Source organism: Gopherus flavomarginatus, chromosome 10 (assembly GCF_025201925.1).
Source record: "Gopherus flavomarginatus isolate rGopFla2 chromosome 10, rGopFla2.mat.asm, whole genome shotgun sequence".
In the NCBI taxonomy this organism is placed as follows: Eukaryota; Metazoa; Chordata; order Testudines; family Testudinidae; genus Gopherus; species Gopherus flavomarginatus.
This window is the reverse complement of record NC_066626.1, coordinates 12,454,920-12,474,281: the sequence shown is the minus strand read 5'-3', so window position 1 is coordinate 12,474,281 and position 19,362 is coordinate 12,454,920. Positions and strand designations below refer to the sequence as shown.

Sequence of the window (19,362 nt, the reverse complement as noted above, 5' to 3'; positions counted from 1 at the left end):
CCTCACACTGCCCCACCAAAATGGCTCTAAATCTTACATGGAGGACACTGTCTGAGAGGAGAAGGGGTGTCCTTATCTTTAGCCTGTGTTTTGCAATTGACATTAAGGGTGTTAAGAGTAATGGTGATATTTGTAAGCTGTCCACTAGTTAATGGACTAAGCCCTACCCATCCCCTAGCTCATTTAAATAAGCCAGTGAACCTCCATTAAATGCTAATAAATTGTCATTTCTGATCAGAGAAAAATTTAAATGGGTAGAAGCATCTCCCATAAATGATTCCTTGAGCTCTCCAGTCTCACCCTAGCAAGTATTACAGACTATCCTCCTCCTAAGTCACCTGGTAAATACCATGTTACAAAAGGATGCAAGGAGTGGGGGAGATAGCTTGGTAGCTTGAGCATTAGTCTGCTAAACCCAGGGTTGAGAGTTCATTCCTTGAGGGGGCCATTTAGGTATCTGGGGCAAAAATCTGTCTGGGGATTGGTCCTGTGTTGAGCAAGGGGTTGAACTTGATGACCTCCTGAGTTCCCTTCCAACCCTGATATTCTATGATTCTATGAACCCCAAACCATGACTAAGTCACAAGTCTGCACACGCTCTAAGTGAAAACATAGTAGCATGGGGGTACTAAATTTTTAAGCAATCTGAAGTCAGGTTATTTAAAAGTGAAATGGAGCCCCAGGGGAGAAGGGGGATCTTACATAAATGTGGTTTTGCAGCTGATGTTTTGAATTTTCTTAACAGCAAATAAATTCAAAGGCAGAACTAAGATTCCTTTCACCAGAAAGAGAAACCCCTTACACTGTGTCATATTGAAACAATTAGGTGATACCCCTGCACAGCGTAGTATGACAATTGCAGGTAGGACACTTATTATTTGTCTCCAGTGGATCTACATGGAGGGAACTGTGTAGAGGTGATGCTCCCAGTCTCGTTTACATAATTCTCCACCATCAGCTACCTGGTCAGTAATCTTATACTGCCCATTGATACAAATAAAGCTATGCTCTAATAAAGCAGGTTATCATAGCACAAAACACTGAAGACAGGCCCAGCAGAAAAATGCAGAAAACATCTTACAGCACGAGAACTAGAGGCACTATATCGATGATTCCCACTGTAAATGCTCTCATCATACAGAGATGCCTACAATTAAAAAACAGAGTCAGCATAAAACTGGTAGACTTTGGTTTTGTTTCTCATCTGGAGCATTACAAGATAGCAAGGTGCAGGACAAACGAGAGGAGGAAGGGAGGGCAGAGGAGAATGAACAAAGGTGCAGAAACAACAGGGGCATTTCCTGTAAAATGCCGTATGGCATGCAAGTGAAGAATGAACCTGTCAATTCTTAGCTCCAGTGAGCTGTGAAACACTAAAGAACACGTGCAGAATTAAAATGAGAATTTAAAAAGTCATTAGAAACTTCACACATTCATGCATTCTTAACAGTTCTTTTTCGAACTATCAACTTTAAAATTACCTGCTATAAAGTGACAACATCAATTCTTATAATTTTAGTGGTGCAACACCAAATATTTCTAGGTTGGGACAGAGTAAGGAAAAGAGAAAAGTGGATTCCTGGTAAATTTAACTGAAAGAGATATTAGTTACTACATTATTAGGAAGCTGTTGGTGGGGAAGCATGTTCTAAACCACTACCACATGGTTCCATTTTAGAACACTAATGTCTGGCTTAGTTATGTGGCTCAGAAAATGCAGATTAGGGTTTCCTATCACCATTATAAAGACTTGAGAATGAAGTTAAACTGAGTGTGCAGCTAACACAGGAGAACAGTGGGAATGTATTCTGCAAGAAACATTACACTGTATATTTTATTTTTAAACAAGATAAATTTTTGCACTTTGTATAAGTCAGGATTGATGTTGCCTCTTTCTAGTCCATATTTCAGTGTCCTACGTCATACACCAAAATGAAGACAGAAATGTCTTACTCCAATTAGAAATCTACAGAAGTGTTACAGATCCATAAGCAACAGTTGCAGAATTCCAATGGAAGTAAAATGTAGGACCAGCAAAACAGAGTTGACAGATGCACCATGGGCATATGTGCATTCCATTCAAATGGATCAGATACTAAAAATGACAATACAGTACAATATAAATAAACTGGACCAACAAGGTAGTCTTGACAAACTGCAAAGGCAAAAGACAACATGTGCATGGGTGAGTGCACAGTTTCTGCATTTGTGGTTAAAATGACAAAGCATAACAAACCCTGTAACTTCTGGCAGGCAGAACATCACTGTACAGCAAGGAGGGCTGGGGAAGACAAGCACAAACCTTTTTTTATATAAAAATGGATAACAGCAAAAAGTGTTTATATTGGGATTAATCATCCTGGTCGGATGTATTCATGCTATTAAAATTCATATGCTATAATGCAAGGAAGCTGAGTGTACAGATATTGTACACAATATTATGCATTCACCATCTGTGCTTAGAAACCTGAAAGTTCAAGTCCAAACAAAGACTAAGTATAAAGTAGACATATGCATGTTTCCTACAGGAAGGGAGGATATCAGAGTGTGCAGAAGCAAAACCAAATAACTTATTTTAGTCACTAATCCTCTCCTACTGTCTAAGAGAGGGACCTATATGTAAGGCTACGATTTTTTATTTTGTCACAGAGGTCATGGAAGTCACAGAATCCATGCCTTCCAAAGACCTCCACGACTTCAGCATGCAGGTGGCTGGGAGCTGCAGGGTCATCTCAGGCGTCAAGGGGGACCCCGCTGCCCCTGACCATTGTGTGGGACCCCACAGCTCCAAGCGGAGGGGAAAGGAGGACCCTGAGGCTCTGCGTCCTCATGCACTATGGGGGCCCCCGGAGCTCCCAGCCAGCCCCCACAGCTACTGAGCGGCTCCTCATTTTGTCATAGATATTTTTAGTAAAAGTCAGGAACAGGTCATGGGCTTCTGTGAATTTTTCTTTATTGCCCGTGACCTGTCCCTGACTTTTACTAAAAATATCCATGACAAAATCTTAGCCTTGCCTATATGTACAGCAGTCAGAAGGAGAGCTTATGACCATTCTGGTTTCAATCAAAGCCAGCAATTCAGAAACATAAGTAACTCTGGTACAATAACCACAGAGACAGGAAAATTATGAGGGCAGATTTTTAAAATACTCCAGATAGTTTTGAACTGTCTGTGACCATTTTATTATTGAACAGAAAGCAACAAAATATAATTATTCAGACACAGGATGGACAATTCTGCATACATTATAAGACTGGATACCATAAAATAAAAGCAACAGTGAGGTACATTCACAAAAGACTTTCTGTTAGTAATGCACATTCCCAGGAGGTGAGAATTAAGTTCAGAGTGCACATACAGCAAAAATACACAAGGCACAATATGAATACGTTAACCACACCCTCACCCAGCCAGACACACTACTTTGCCTGCATATAGAGAAGACAATTCAACCTCCAAGAGGATTTTAAGGCCTTATGTTTAGTGATTTTCTTGCACTAGTATAAAAATCATTTGCCTTGTAAATTACAAAGAGCGGGAAAGGGGGAGGGTTGCAGCTTCATCTCACATGTGCCAACAGGAAATAGACTGGCAAGGTGAGCAGAGGAGTGGTCTCAGCTAAGATAAACTACTAATATTTAATAGGGATTTTGCAGTCTTTTCTAAGACAAAATTTATGACAACTGTCAAAAGCAAAATAAAACAATTACAGGAAAAGGAGAGGCACAGATCAACATCATGACCTGCCTTAAACAGATCTCTGTTTCCCATTCCAGACATAAATTTAAAAAATGTACAAAGAAAATGCATAACAAAAACACAAGACCTAGACACTCCTGGCAACCAGACCGACAAGAGAGTCATTACTTCACTCCAAGGTCCTATCATTATTTGTGTGAATTCAGGAGGTTGTATTGTCCAGGTGAACTTAAAAACAAAATAAGTCAAGGTTAGAGGGAAACAGACAGTGACAGACTCTATTTCCATTTTGGGAAGAAGGTTGGGATTTGGAAGTAAAGTCACTGTTGCGAAGACCAAGGTCACAGTAGTAGGAACCCTGTATCAGCAGGAAGAAAAACCTGAGAACTCTGCATAATGTGAATGAACTGTCAAATTCTGTATTAATTCCTTTAAATTAGGATAGCGGTTCTCAAACTTCATTGCACCGTGACCCCCTTCTGACAACAAACATTACTACACGACCTCAAGAGTGGGGAACGAAGCCTGAACCCGCCCAAGCCCTGCTGCCCTGGGCAGGGGGCCAACCCTGAAAAGCTTTAGTCCTGGGGCAGGGCAGGGAGGAGGCCTGTAACCTGAGCCCTACCATCCAGGGCTGAAGCTCTCAGCTTTCAACTCCAGCCCCAGGCAGTGGGGCCTTTTGTTTTGGCCCCGGGAGTTAAGCTGACCTAGCCCCCAGAGTAGACCACACTAAGTCGACAGAAAAATCTTTCAATTGACCTAGCTACCATCTCACACAGAGGTGGAGTGCCTACACCAATAGGCGAACCTCTCCCATTGGCACAGGATGCGTCTACACTGAAGCACTACAGTGGTGCAGCTGTGGCATTTCAAGTATAGACAAGCCCTCAGGCACGTAAGCACTTAGATACTTGAAAATTTGACCTCACGTGAAAGAACATATTACTCTCATCCACTATATCCTCCAGTTTAATGCTTAAAATCTCTGAAGCCTAGTCGAAAAATGTAAGAATACCATTTCTCACAGTGTCTTGTCCTTGTGCAGTGGAATTACCAATGTATACAAAACAGCAGAGGCACCTCTCATTCAGCTATCATAAATAGATCGCATGTTAGATTTTTAGAACAAATATCAGTAACAAACAAGCTGCACAATTTTGTGCACCACTGATTGAAATCTGCCAGCTTTTCCTAGAATTATTTTTCCATAGCTTCAGACTTGGGAGTCAGAGTAAAGTGAAGGGGAATGGGGGAGATGCAGGAGAGAAGAGAAGGTATTGCATTCTTCAGCTTGGAATTCTTATTAAGATGAAGGTGAGTTTTTATAAAGATAAAATTATTTGCTTTTTCTAAATTTAGGCTGGATTAGCAGCACCTCTAACCTTCCCTGCTCAAAAGGGGAGACCCTGACAGCCACAGAATGTGGAATAGAGAACCAAGATCAGCTGCAACAAACCAGGTTTAACAAAAGGCCTGTTTCCACTCAGTTAAACAAGAAACATAGTAAAACTAGGAAGTAAAAACCTGCCCAACTCTAACCTCAAAGAGTTATTTGGAAAGCTGGGTGCTCTACAATATAGAGCAAAAAATGCAGGGTGTCAAAAGACCACCTGAGTGGCCTGGGGAGCATCCAGAATGCAAGAGGCCAAGCCTTTTTCCTGATATGCCATAGCTAACATAAGCAGGGAACAACGCACTGTCAGATAAGGTGTGACAATGAGAGGCACGAAAAAAGAAGAGCAGGACTAAGCCACTCAAATGAAATATCTTCTGTTTGTAAAAGACAGTTACCTTTTCCATACCTGGTGTTCTTCGAGATGTGTTGCTCATGTCTATTCCACAGAAGGTGCGTGTGCTCACCATGTGCACGGTGCCGGAAATTTTTCCCATAGCAGTAGCTGTGGGGGGGAGTGCCCCCCGTGACCCCTGCCTGGCACTGTATAAAGGGAGCTGCATGCTCCCACCACCCTCAGTTCCTTCTTGCCTGACAACTCCAACAGAGGGGAAGGAGGGCGGGATGTGGAACAGACATGAGCAACACATCTCGAAGAACACCAGTTATGGAAAAGATAACTGTCTTTTCGAGTGATTGCTCATGTATATTCCACAGTAGGTGATTCCAAGCTATATCTGTTGGAGGTAGGTAGGAGTTCACAAGTTCCCAGGATGGAGGACGGCCCTGCCGAACCTAAAGTCATCCCTGGATTGGGACACGATTGCATAATGCGAGGTGAACGTGTGAACCGAAGACCACGTGGCAGCCCTACAAATGTCCTGGACGGGAACATGGGCCATGAAGGCAGCTGATGAGCCCTACACTCAGGTCGAGTGTGCCCTCACAATGGACGGTGGGGGAACACCCGCCAACTCATAACAGGACCGGATGCACGAAGTGATCCGGATGGAAAGCCTCTGGGTGGAGATCGGCTGGCACCTCGCATGCTCAGCCGAGGCAATGAACAGTTACACTTGCTGGAGGATTCTCTGCACCTTGAAGTCTTTAAACCATGATTTGAGGACTTCAATAGCTCAGACATAGATTAGAGGTTTATTACAGGAGTGGGCGGGTGAGATTCTGTGGCCTGTATTGTGCAGGAGGTCAGACTAGATGACCATAATGGTCCCTTCTGATCTTAAAGTCTATGACTCTATGACTTCCTGAATGGCTTAGTCCATTGAAGGTAGAAAACCAAGGACCACCACACGCTGAGTGTGTGGAGGTGGTGCTCCTCACTGGATGTGTGAGGCCTGGGGCAGAGGACCGGTAGAAAAATGTCCTGACCCATGTGGTATGCGACCACCACCTTAGGGAGGAATGCGGGGTGTTGGCGGAGCTGGACCTTGTCCTTATGAAAGACCAAGTAAGGGGGTTTGGAGGTCAGGGTCCTGAGCTCCAAGCCTCATCTAGCCGACATGATAGCAACCAGGAAGGCCACCTTCAACGAGAAGTGAGACCAGGAGCACTTGACCAACAATTCAAACAGGGGTTCTGTGAGACGAGCTAAGACCAGGTTTAACACCCACTGTGGAACCAGGGATCTAGAGTATGGGAAGAGGCTTTCCAGGCCTTTCAGGAACCGGCCAGTCATAGTATGGGAGAACACCATGTGCCCTTGCACTGGTGGATGGAAGGGTGATATGGCCGCCAGCTGCACCTTGACTGATGAGGGCGCTAGGCCCTGGGCCCTCAGGTGGAGGAGATAACCAAGGATAAGATAGATAGGGATGGACACCGGGAAGACACCCTGGTCCGCTGCCCACTTAAAGAATCGTGACTACTTAGCCCAGTAAGCGCCACAAGTGGAGAGCCGTCTACTTTCAAGGAGGACGTGCTGAACCTGTTCTGAGCACGCCCTCTCCTCTTCCCCTAACCACTGAGCAGCCACGCTGTGAGATGAAGAGCCGCTAAACTGGGATGGAGGAGGTGGGCTTGGTCCTGAGAGAGCAGGTCCAAGCAGAATGGCAACAGCCATGGCGTAGCTACCGCCAGGCTCATGAGGGTCCCATACTAGTACTGCCTGGGCCACGCCGGGGCGATCAGGAGGACCCAATCAGGAGCCTTGTCTGACTTTATCTTTTCCAAGACCCTGCTGATTAGAGGGAATGGGGGAAAGGCGTAGAGAAGCCTGCCTGACCAGCACAGGAGAAAGGCATTGGAGATAGCGGCCCTCACCAGAGTTCTGTAGGCCACCTACAAACAAGGGTATAATACATTTGCTTACCCAATGGGCTGTTTACTTAAGAGGACAGTTCTATATGCATACAAAACTACTGCAACTAGTCTCATAGTAAAGAGTGACATTATATTGACCCCTTCAAAGCCTTTCTATAATGCAAGTCTCAAAAATGAGACAGGTATGAACAAAAGAGAGGATGTTTGTTCCTATAAAACTATTCCTCTTTTTCTTCTCTTCCCCACCCCAAAGGTCCTGTGTTACAACCCCCTTCCTCCTCAAGATACTTCAGTCAAGATACATAATGCTCTAGTCTCAGTAATAAATCACTTTTCAGTTATACCCATCTTTAAAGCTTCCTCACAAACCTTCACTAATTCTCACACTGTCACTATGAGATAGGTAAGTATTACTCCCAATTTTACAAAGGAGGGAACTGAAGTTAAGTGACTTGTTCAATGTCAGAGGTAGTATGACATGAAGAGGACATATGCTTTGTTTTCAATACTGTTCAGACCTCTAACACTGGAAAATATAGGCAGCTCAAAGGACAAATCACTAGATAGGGAGATGTTTGTGTCATTGGATAAATCTTTATCTTCTAGAAAAAGCTTAAATCCATCTCTTCCCAATTTAACTACAATTCTTCTGATAAGATAGCTAAAAACGTTTTCATGAGACAGGGTTTGGGAGTTCTCAGCTGAGCTTAGTTATAGCTGGGAAACAAATTACTTTCATACCCACTGAGATTTCAAAATCAGCACATCTAGTGATATCACAATAGCTATGATCCATGTTTTAATGGTTCACTGTTTTGTGATTCACAGATGTGATTTCAAAATATGAAATTAAATATCACTACAACTCTATAGCACATATTACATGTTGCCATTAAAAATGTGATTTTAGAAATATAGTTGTAATATTGGTGTACTTATTACATTAATAAGCAAAGAACTTCAGCCTGTTCTAGGTTATTCCTTTATCCTTACTGCTTTCCTGTTTGCCACCTTTACTCCTCCTCCCCAAATAATTATGCTGCTAGCAAAACAGATGGAGTAATGTTGGAGGTTGTGTTTATTATGCTTTATAAAGACAGCTCAACGATGTTACTGTTCCCCTAAACCTTACTCTCCCTTCAAACAGTGATTAATCTGAATTACTGTTAGTACTGAAGACATTAAGGAGTGAACAACGGGATTGTAATCATGCACTACATAAAAAACTCCATGCTACAAACCCTGCAGTTTCCACAGAAATCATTTTAATATTTAAATAGAAACCAACCGACTTCTCCTCCCTGGATGACTTCTTTGTAGATCTTCTGCTCTCCCCGCTGTAGTTGGAGCTCTAGAGTATGTCATTAAAGAACAAGAACATCATTTATCAGAGATGCTGGCACAAGTCAAAAGAGCAACAAGTCCTCGGAAAAGGCTGTACGATGTTTCCTTTTGTCGAACAGTTCAGCAAGACTGGCAATATTTAAACTATTTAGATGACAAAAAATGTCCTTGTTCGTGTTGCCTTTGTGTTGCAATTTCAGCTAATTGTTGCAAATTTAAGGCAGGCATAATGTACTCAGCTACAGTTTATTGCAACTATATCTTCAATGTTATGTTTTTTCCATTGAGACTTGCTGCATATCTCCACATAGTACATTGTCTTAAGTTCTGATCACTGTATGTCCCTTACGCATATAATGGGTGTAGCTACATGAAATCTACTGAACTTACTTGTTTCATTCTCTATGCTCCACATGTAACAGCTAAATACACAAAAAGTGTAAAGGCTACAGGAAAAAAATAAATTTACAATGAGGAATTAAAACAAATGCTGGCTTCTGCAAAATGCTTAAGTATATGCTCAACTTTAAGTATGTAAGTAGTCCCAATGAATGCTACAGGGTTACTCACATGCTTGGAGTTAAGCATGTACTTAAATGCTTTGCTTAATTGGATCTTAAAGCAGTTTTACGGTCTTCCTGTAAATGCAAGGCTTTTAGTTTGCATGATGTTTATTGAATCCCATTTCTTTAAAGAGAAGCAAATTCTAGTGGTCTGGAGACCAACTTGCTACAGCATCATTGTTGGCCTTCATGGTTTTTCCCTTATCCTGTGTTTACCACCATGAAGGGAATAATTTACAGAATACTATATTAAAGGGGAAGCTGGACAAAGATTCCATATTAATGGTCTAGAGCAGGGATCTCAAACTCAAATCACCACATGAGGACTAGTACATTGGCCCGAGGGCTGCATCAATGACACCTTTTCATACAGAGATACGAAAGCCCCCCTCCCTTCTACCCCCAACCCCGCCCCCATTCCAATTCCTTCCCCAAAGTCCCCACCCCAACTCCACTCCCTCCCTGCCCCTACTCCAACCCCTTCTCCAAATCCCCGGCCCTGCCCCCGACTCTCCTCTGCCTCCTCCCCAAGCCCGAGACTCCCCGTTCTTCCCCTCTCCCTCTTGGAGAGCACTGGCGGCAGGAAGCGCCTGGAGGTAGGCAGAGGAGCGGAGACGTGGCACGCTGGAGGCGAAGGGAGCTTGGCAGGTTGCAGCAAATAACTCCACGGGTTGCATGTTTGAGACCAGAGAACTTGTTCTGAAACTGCAATCCACTGAACACAAGTGATCCATACATGGACAATGTGGCTTAATGATGAAATTAATTTTTTCTGACTTAATTGTGCAACTGTACTGTTTAATATAGTTTTTCTACTTTTAATAAGCAGCAGCACATTCACATGGTTATAATGCAGCTGTGGTGATGCACAGAATGGACCTGCATCTCAAATGGTCCCTTGCAAGACTTCGTCCTATGTTAGTTTTGGGGTTTTAAAAATGTTTACATTGGGGGAACTTATAAAAATGAACTGACTGTACAGATTCAATTAGATATTTCATCCCCATATTCCAATGGCAAGCAAATCTCTATAAAGAATGCATGATCCAACCCAAGCTAGATTTCCACTTTCAAAATATTTTTCTCCATAACTTGACTTTTTTTTTTAACCCAATTAGTTTCGAAAGAACTATATTCTGGCCTCCAAATCCTACTTGAATTTCTCAGGCCCAGTTTTTTTCCTTCCCGATCATGGCCTCTTAGAATCATAAAATCACAGAAGATTAGGGCTGGAAGAGACCTCAGGAGATCATCTAGTTCAACCCCTTGCTCCAAGCAGGCCCAACCCCAACTAAATAATCCCAGCCAAGGCTTTGTCAAGCGGGGCCTTAAAAATCTCTGAGGATGGAGAGTCCACCACTTCCTTAGGTAACCCATTCCAGTGCTTCACCACTCTCCGAGTGAAATAGTTTTTCCCTAATATCCAACCTACTGCTCCTTGTTCTGTTAACTGCCACCATTGAGAACCGCCTAGCTCCATTCTCTTTGGAACCCCCCTTCTGGTAGTTGAAGGCTGCTATCAAATCCCCCCTGACTCTTCTCGTCTGCAGACTAAATAAGTCCAGTTCCCACAGCCTCTCCTCATAAGTCATGTGCCCTAGCCCCCTAATCATTTTATTTGCCCTCTGCTGGCCTCTCTACAATTTGACCATATCCTTACTGTGGTGGGGGGCCCAAAAATGGATGCAATACTCCAGATGTGACCTCAACAGGGCCGAATAGCGGGGAATAATCACTTCCCTCAATCTGCTGGCAATGCAGCCCAACATGCCGTTAGCCTTCTTGGCAACAAGGGCACACTGTTGACTCATATCCAGCTTCTTCTCCACTGTAATCCCCAGGTCCTTTTCTGCAAAAGTGCCACTTCGCTAGTTGGTCCCCCGCCTGTAGCAGTACATGGGATTCTTCCATCCTAAGTGCAGGACTCTGCACTTTTCCTTGTTGAACCTCATCAGATTTCTTTTGGCACAATCCTCCAATTTGTCTAGGTCACTCTAGACCCTATTCCTACCCTCCAGTGTATCTACTCCTCCCCCTCAGCTTAGTATCATCTGTGATCTTGCTGAGGGTGCAATTCACCCCATCGTCTAGATCATTAATGAAGATGTTCCACAAAACCAGCCCCTGGACTGACCCCGGGGCACTCTGCCTGATACCAGCTGCCAACGAAACATCAAGCTGTTGATAGCTACCCATTGAGCCTGATGATCTAGCCAGCATTCTATCCATCCAATCCATATTACTTTAACTTGCTGGTAAAATACTGTGGGAGACCGAATCAAAAGCTTTGCTAAAGTCAAGGTATATCACATCCACCGCTTTCCCCATATCCACAGACCCAGTTATCTCATCATAGAAAGCAATCAGGTTGGTCGGGCATGACTTGCTCTTGGTGAATCTTGTGGTTTACTTTTGTTTTTTGTTTTGTTTTTTTTATGGACTTTGCTGTGCCTCTGCAGAAAAGCAGATGCCTAGTGAACTGCTTCAGTTTTAATATGGAAGTCAGGGGGAAAAGCTTTCCAAAGCAGGGACCAAAAGAAGAGAATCTGTTATTCTGCTTTAGGAAACGCCCTCAGTAAAGGAGACAGTTAATTTCTGGAAAAGCTTCCTTTTAATTCCTTGAACTTGAGTGACAGATTTTTTAGAAATTCTCTACTAACCCTGCTAGATTTTCTACCCTGGGATGATCCATACATCTCTTCATCATAACCATTGGTCTGTCATGAGAGAAAAATGAGAGAAAAAAAACCATAAATGAAATCAAAAGAAGTCTCAGGAAAAGTCATCATTTATGCAGAGCTAAGACATAGATGGTGCTTTTTCCACAAGTATATCAGGGACAGTTACTGTGGTTCCCCAGGGACCATCATGACTTCATACAGCTCATAGAATATTTGACAGTTTTGTCTGCCAGCAATACCTGTAACTCAGCGAAAGATGTCCCTGTTTTCACCTCAAATTTTTGTAAAAACAGTACAGCAGCAGAATGTATTTAAAGTCTCAGTCTTTTCAGACTCCTTGGGAAGTGAAAAGCGATGATTTCACTTCACTCTACTGAAGGAAAAGGGAAAATAATTTCCTTGCTTACTTAAATTCTTCATTTCACATTGGTATTTAAGGTTAAATACACTAATGTAGCTTTCTAAACATAAATTATACTGCACATGTCTTGCATTTGGTTTCCCTCATTTTTATTTACATCATGCATCTATCCAGACATGACCATCTGCCACATCCCAGGATGCTACACAGCTCTTCAGATATTGAAATTTCAGAATCTGCCCCAAACCTCCTGGATTCACCTCTCTCTAAGCTCCAACATCACATGTCTCAGCAATCTTCCCTCTTGACATGGATATGGTTCTCTCCAGGACCCAAACTTTAGTCCACTACGTCACAGAACGCAGGGCTAGTCCTATTTTTAATATGCAGACACTATGAAATGTGTACTGTCATCTGCTAGCCAAGATCACCTGTGCTAATGGCCATTAAAATTGCAGTCTCCCTGATAGTTCTACTACTTGAAAAGCATTATGAGGTCCTATTATAAAACCCAGAAAGCTAACAGTCCCTAAAAATTTTTGCAGTAGTGTAGTCCTGTTTGTCAGAGATGAGAGAAACAGAAGGTGGGGGAGAATATATTTTATTGGCCCTACTTCTGGTGGTTGAAGGTAGCTTTTGAGCTACACAGAGCTCAAAAACCCCAGACCTGAAGAAGACTGAAGAGCTGTCTGTAGCTCAAAAGCTTGTACACCTTCCACCAACAGAAGTCGGTCCAATAAAAGACATTATGGTACCTCACCCACCTTGTCTCTCTCAATCCCTAAAATTGTCATTGATAGGTTTTACTTTTATTACAAATATCCTCTATTTATTTTTAATGCATCACTAAAAGGAACATCAGACCAACCAATCTGAATCTGTTTTCAAACAAAATGCAACTGCATACTGACTGTAGACTTGTATGCCAAATTACAGACTGAAGCAAATTAAAATGATAAACCCCCTCAAAAACAGAATTGGTAATAAGAGCCTTTAATAAATCGATTCCAATATGCACCAGTGCCTAAACATTTACATTCATCTAGCAGGATTAACAATGATTGAATTTCTAATCACAAACTACACACTTCAGACAGTCCCCTGGCAACATATACGTTGCATATTCTCTCCGATAAATGTATGCAAAAAAACTGAAAATGCTTCTTTCAAAGTACAATGAAATTTAACAAAATCAATAAGAAACTCACTTTTAATCAGACTATTTTCTATATCAGCACTGAAATAAAAATCCATTAGTTAGCACACTAGTGCTGTTAATAGTTAATTGAATTTATACAGTACAGTGGACGAAGATATTACTGTAGCAATTGCTGAGGCTATTTTATTTTTGGAGTAATCATGGATTTCCTAGAAAATGTGACCATTTGCTGTGAACAAAACCTTTGAAGTGTTCCTGATTTTTGTTGGCCTTTCTACTTGAGTATGCACAGAGAAAAACCTGATTAATGTGGATGTGATTAGGGTCTTCATACTACACAGACTTATGCACATGCTTAACTTTAGACTGCATAATGAGAGATTAACAATATCCTGTAAATTTGTGAACAAACCTTATGGAATTACGATGAACTTTTTTGAAATAAATTAAACTTTACTGAATTAGGGTTAATACCTTGGGGTAAGTGGTACTAAAAATGCAATTGTGTACATGTTGTGGCACTCTCTAGCAGGGACAGGGATGCTAATGAATTTCTTCCTTTATTAACTATAGAAGCCATCCTCCTGGAGAGGTGCGCATGTACTAGTTCAGACTGGATTTGCCAGGGACCAACTGAGCAAGAAATGATTTTTGGATAAATAGCTTAGTTTTAAAGTAATCCAGGCCCTTCTTCCTGATGCTGCAAATGGACAGGACCTCTGGTGCATGGAGGGCCACAATACTTAGGGAAGGACTTGGCCTACTGAGGCCTCAAAAGACCACGTGCCTGTTCTGATCTGAAGCTGTAATGAACTTGTAACCACAATGACTCCCCTAGAGTTAGGGTGACCAAGTATCCTGATTTTATAGGGACAGTCCCGATATATAGGACTTTGTCTTATACAGGCACCTATTACCCTCCCATCCCCTGTCCCAATTTTTCACACTTGCTATCTGGTCACCCTACCCAGAGTGGAGAGTTGAAGGACTGCTCCTGCCAGAATCCATGTTAGGGTTGGGACTCTGGTAAGCTTATAAACATCTGTGTAAAGTTCTTTGTTTTTTAAAATATTTTCTCCGTAGTGCTTTTACCTAAGAATAAAGTAGGCTTGCTTAAAAAGAACTGTGTGGTTATTTATATCTGCAGCAGTCACTCTTATCTGTCTCTGAAGAGGCAGCAAACAGGTCTGTTTAGGCACCGTGGGAAATACACAGTGTTGGCAGGGAACTCAGCAGCCTGTGAATACCCTGATCAGAAAGGAGAGATATTCAGCTCTCCACCCAGAAAGGCAACAGCTGGGCAGCTGAAACATGAGAGTTGGTGCTCTTGCTGAACCACTGAGGGAAAACGCAGGGACAGTTGCCCTGAACTGTCGCATTCATCATGAGAGTTACTATGAACAAAGTTGTGGCAGACAGACAAAATGAGTAAATATTCATCACATTTCCACCTCCAGGGTATTTACTGTATTATTTGGCAAGATATTCTGTACTTAATGCAATATTCCAATTGATGACAGAAGAAAGCCTATGTGTACAGGCTCTATAGAAGTTACATAAAGATTGATTTTGCAATAACCTTCTCTAAGAAAAAACAGGTGATTGAAATGTTTTTGGCATGAAATCAATGAAGCAAGAAAAGTAGTCCCTAGTTGGTGCAGGCATTTACATCTGATAACCTCCTCCCCAGTTTGCAAACATTGCTTAAATTACACTTATGAGTTTCCCATTACATTAAGCAAAACCAAGTCTGCTTTCCTACCTGGAAGCAAACTAACTCTATTCTCCTTAGTAAAAGTTTCAGAAGTCAGTTCTGTGGATGTTTATGGGGGACATTGTTTTTTAAACACAGACTATACTCTGAGTTTTGAAAATTGTCCAGTGTAAAGCACCAATGTGTTAAAAAATAGCCTGTAAAAATTGTTTTACTTAATGAAACAGTCCTAGAATCTTAAAGCATTGTTCAATTATTAGCTACTTACATGTGCTTGTTAAATTGAATGTTGACCCATTACATTTACGGGTTTGCTACTTTAAATGACATTCTCCCTCCTCCTGCCTCATGGAAAAAAATACCACCATAGTTACAGTCACACTAGCTGCTACCATCTTTTCCCTACATCTTTCTACTGACTAATGCAATATATGTAGACTCAAAGTATCTTGAAAAAAATCTTCTAAGCAGTATTGCTGTATGATCACTTGGGCTGAACTGCATTTTGTAATAAGCAATTGATACCTAGTGCCTTTTATGCACCCACAACCACAAAGAGCTACAATATATTCTTGGCATTAGGTTGATTTCTCAGTACAAATGAAAATTATTTGGCCCAATCTGGCCATAACCCTATGGCCAACATTTTTGCAAGTTCTCTCCACTCCCATCATAACCCTCTCAGAGGAAAACAATCTCTAAATACATACTGCTTTGAAGTTCTTCTTTTTGGTCCTCTCATTCTCTAATCCAGCCTGTAGTAAAAGTAAGAATACCCGGTGAAAAGATCAATGAATTCTTGTATTTCTATCTTCCCCCTGTCCTACATGCAGATCTACATGCAAAAACCAAGTCTTGTATTCCTACAAATCTATAGAGCATGATTCAATGTACACATTCAGTGAGGATATAGAAAACAGAATCACACCTGATTCAAATTGCTAGTTTATAATTTTAAATGATTAAAGAATGATAACCATGCAGTTAATATTAATAGCTACAGTTAAAACTATTCATGCCTGCTAGATTAAATCAATGAATAGAGCCCTCTACCATATATACGTATACATCAATATATCCATGCAAAAACTTGCCATAGTAAGTGTTAGAACTGTATCTGAATATAGGACACTGACCAAGGAAATAGAATATGTTGGGTGAACGAATTCTTAATTTGAAATAGGGGTTGGGAATGCAGAAAAGGAGAGAAAACCACAGCCTTCAATGAAATTGGCTGAAAGAGCTTGTTTTCAAGTTCTGATATGGAGGCCTGAAGCACTAATTCACAACAGCCAGCTAGAGAGAGGTAGAAATGACCCTCAGTTCAAATAAAGAACTGCTCTTCATTCAGCAACTTTTTAAAAAAAGATCTTCTTACACTTTGCATTTTCTGGAGGCACAGCAAGACCCTATCCTCTGTCACAATAGACTCACAAGGAAGTAGTATTAACGTTGTGTGATCTAAACCCAGATTTACGTATCCCAATCTTATGGTCCTTTTTTTACTTTCTGCAATAAGTATATATACACACATACTGTAACTGTGAATGTTGATTTTATCTTCACAAGCAAAGATAAAGCTATTCAGACATAGTATATATACTGTACTGCAGATTTATTCATCTTCTGATTCCCAGAACAGATCTACTTGAAATGAGTTATGTAAAATAAAAGGTGCTTGAAATACATGAGAAATTAAAGTTGAATATTCAATTCTAATAGGTAACAGCTTTTCTACCTAGATTTTAGTGATTTCCAAGACAGCTCTTTGTACATTGGGGAAAATGTCCACGAGGTCCTCCTGGGGGAATTCTGCATCACTGCACATGTGCAGAATTCATGTCCCCCATGACAGCTTTGCTTCCCTGCAGAAAAATGACTCTGGCAGGTAAGCAAAGGGATGCTGCAAGAGCAGTCATGCACCACTCCCTAGCTGCACAGGTACATTGTTTCAGGCACCCGGAACAATCAGCAGAGAGGTAAATCACTGCAGGGCTGGAGACCCTACCCTGAGCCAGGATCAGATGCTAGTCCAGGCTGGGTTGGAGGCAGGAGAGGATGGGACTTCCTCTTCCCCTACAAGGAGTAGCTGGGGCTGTGTCAAACCCACCCTCAGAAACCTCCCCCAGCTGTAGGGAGCTCAGCATCCTCCCTTGCTTCCTGCCTCCATCACTCCTCAGCTGTGTGGGAGGGATCACTGTACAGGGAACTGCTCCCCATCCAAACAACCCCCTTGCATCCTAACCTTCCATACCCAGACACCCCTGCCGAGCCTCACTCCATACACCCAGAACCCCCCTTGCCCTCCATACCCAAACCTCATCTCCTTGAATCTCAACCCCTGTATCTGAAGCCCCCTGCACCCAGGCCCCCTGCCTCAGAACCCCGATCCTTGCACCCAGACCACTCCCACTGAACTCCCTACACTCAAGCCCCCACCCTGAGCCCTCACATCCAGACCCCAACACCACTGACTCCCAACTAGCTGCACCCAGACCCCCAAGCCCCACTCCTCCAGCACCCAGACTTCCCTGCTGAGGCCCCCACACCCAGACCCCTCCACTGAGCCCCAATCACTTTCACTTGGAAGCCCCTGAAGAGTCCCATTGCCCCTGCACCTGGAACACCTCCAACGAACCTCTCTGCATCCAGATTCCCCCACATCTAGCCCCCCCCCCCACTGTGCTCCCTGCACCCAGACTGTCCCACACAGAATCCTCTCATCCTACACTTGGACCTCCCCCCATACTGAGCCCCTCCACACTTGGATCCTGTCTGGTTCAGCCTGCCCACCCACACCTGGAGCAGAGGGGCAGGGCCCCAGAGTGTTTCTGGGCCAGGCCCAGGCCTTGTGCTGTGCCAGGGTTGGGAGCAGCCTCACCACTGACTCCATGCCCCGGGGAGTGGGAAGGCTGTAGAGTGATCTCCCACCTTCATACAGTCAGTGGCTCTGCACTGCCATGCTGGAGCCTCTGAATTTATTTGTTGACAAATAAAACTTGCAGAATTTTAAAATACTGTGTGCAAAATTTTTAGGCCCAGAATGCCCTCAGGGGTAAAGAGGAAAAAAGTTTGCTGTTCATGTCTCATTTAAACACATATTTTGAATATAGTGAGATTTGTATTTGTGAAGGTTACCACATAGAGCACTGGAGAATGAAACCATCTCTCCTCCGAGCAGATACGATGTAAGTAGCGGCAATGTATGCGTCTCTAGGCAGCCTTTAAGGGATGACACCTTTAGGTGGGAGTTAATTAATTCTCCATGATTGTTACTCAATCCTTTGCCTTGCTGAGTCTGACAAATGTCACAATGCTAAGTGAAGCAATGGTATGTCTCTCATTCCTTGCAGTCAAGTATCCACATCAGAGACCATAACACTGCCATCATGATCATTTGCCTTTTTGTGTCTCCTTCTCTACTATTGACCAGATATAGCAATAGAAGTTAGAAATTGTGGGGAAAAAAAAATACCATCACACACTGCAACTTCAAACCATTCTCACCACTGGATAGGCACTGGCATACTCCAAGTCAGACTGTCAAGAGCATGAGAGGAAACAAAAACTATCAGAATACAAAAAACCGAAAGATGGCAATCAGGAAGACATAGGTACTGAGGTGTAAAAGTTGAAAATTTGTTGGTTTTGAGCAATGGCAGCACCAGTTCGGAAGTCAGAAACTTCAGCAACCATCAACCGGAGTAACAAGAGAAACAGAGACACGTCCCTGTACACTGCATCACTACTATACAACAACAACAACAACAACAACAACAACAACATTTCACCTTGTAGGATCTTGGATGTGGGACTTGGCCCATTGTGAAATTATTAGGGAAAACTGAAGAGAATTTGCAGTGGAAGAAGACTGAAACCAGGGTCATGTCTTAAAAAAAAAACCCAACAGAAGATGATATTCTAAGTTTTTCTGCAATAAAAATCACTTAAGGGTAAAGCAAGCCTATCAGGCCTCCAGATAAGATATATGATAAGGTAGGATTCTTGGGCAGTTTTCATCGGTCTCAGAACAAGCCACAGTAAAACATTCTTAGAGGAGAAGATTCCAGGCAAAAACTCTGTGAGAAAGAAATTGCTGATCTGGAGGACTGGGAGGTTTCACGTGGTAATAATTCTTCTGACATTTCTCCACTGTTTGGAAGCTTC

At 42.5% G+C, this 19,362-nt stretch overlaps 1 protein-coding gene across 7 annotated transcripts in view; it reads right to left on the bottom strand.

Moving 5' to 3' along the window:
* LRRFIP1 (LRR binding FLII interacting protein 1) overlaps window positions 1-19,362 on the bottom strand; it is a 211,037-nt gene that overhangs the window by 47,197 nt on the left and 144,478 nt on the right. For 3 of the 7 annotated variants that reach the window (XM_050916117.1, XM_050916110.1, XM_050916111.1), the window contains exons 7-10: window positions 18,703-18,735; window positions 15,906-15,950; window positions 8,662-8,724; window positions 1,082-1,147 (exon numbers count right to left, since the gene is read on the bottom strand). The exons of the other annotated variants lie outside the window; for them this stretch is intronic. In XM_050916117.1, the coding sequence (XP_050772074.1) occupies window positions 1,082-1,147; window positions 8,662-8,724; window positions 15,906-15,950; window positions 18,703-18,735 (207 nt within the window). The remainder of the gene's footprint in view (window positions 1-1,081; window positions 1,148-8,661; window positions 8,725-15,905; window positions 15,951-18,702; window positions 18,736-19,362) is intronic. 7 annotated transcript variants of the gene reach the window in all.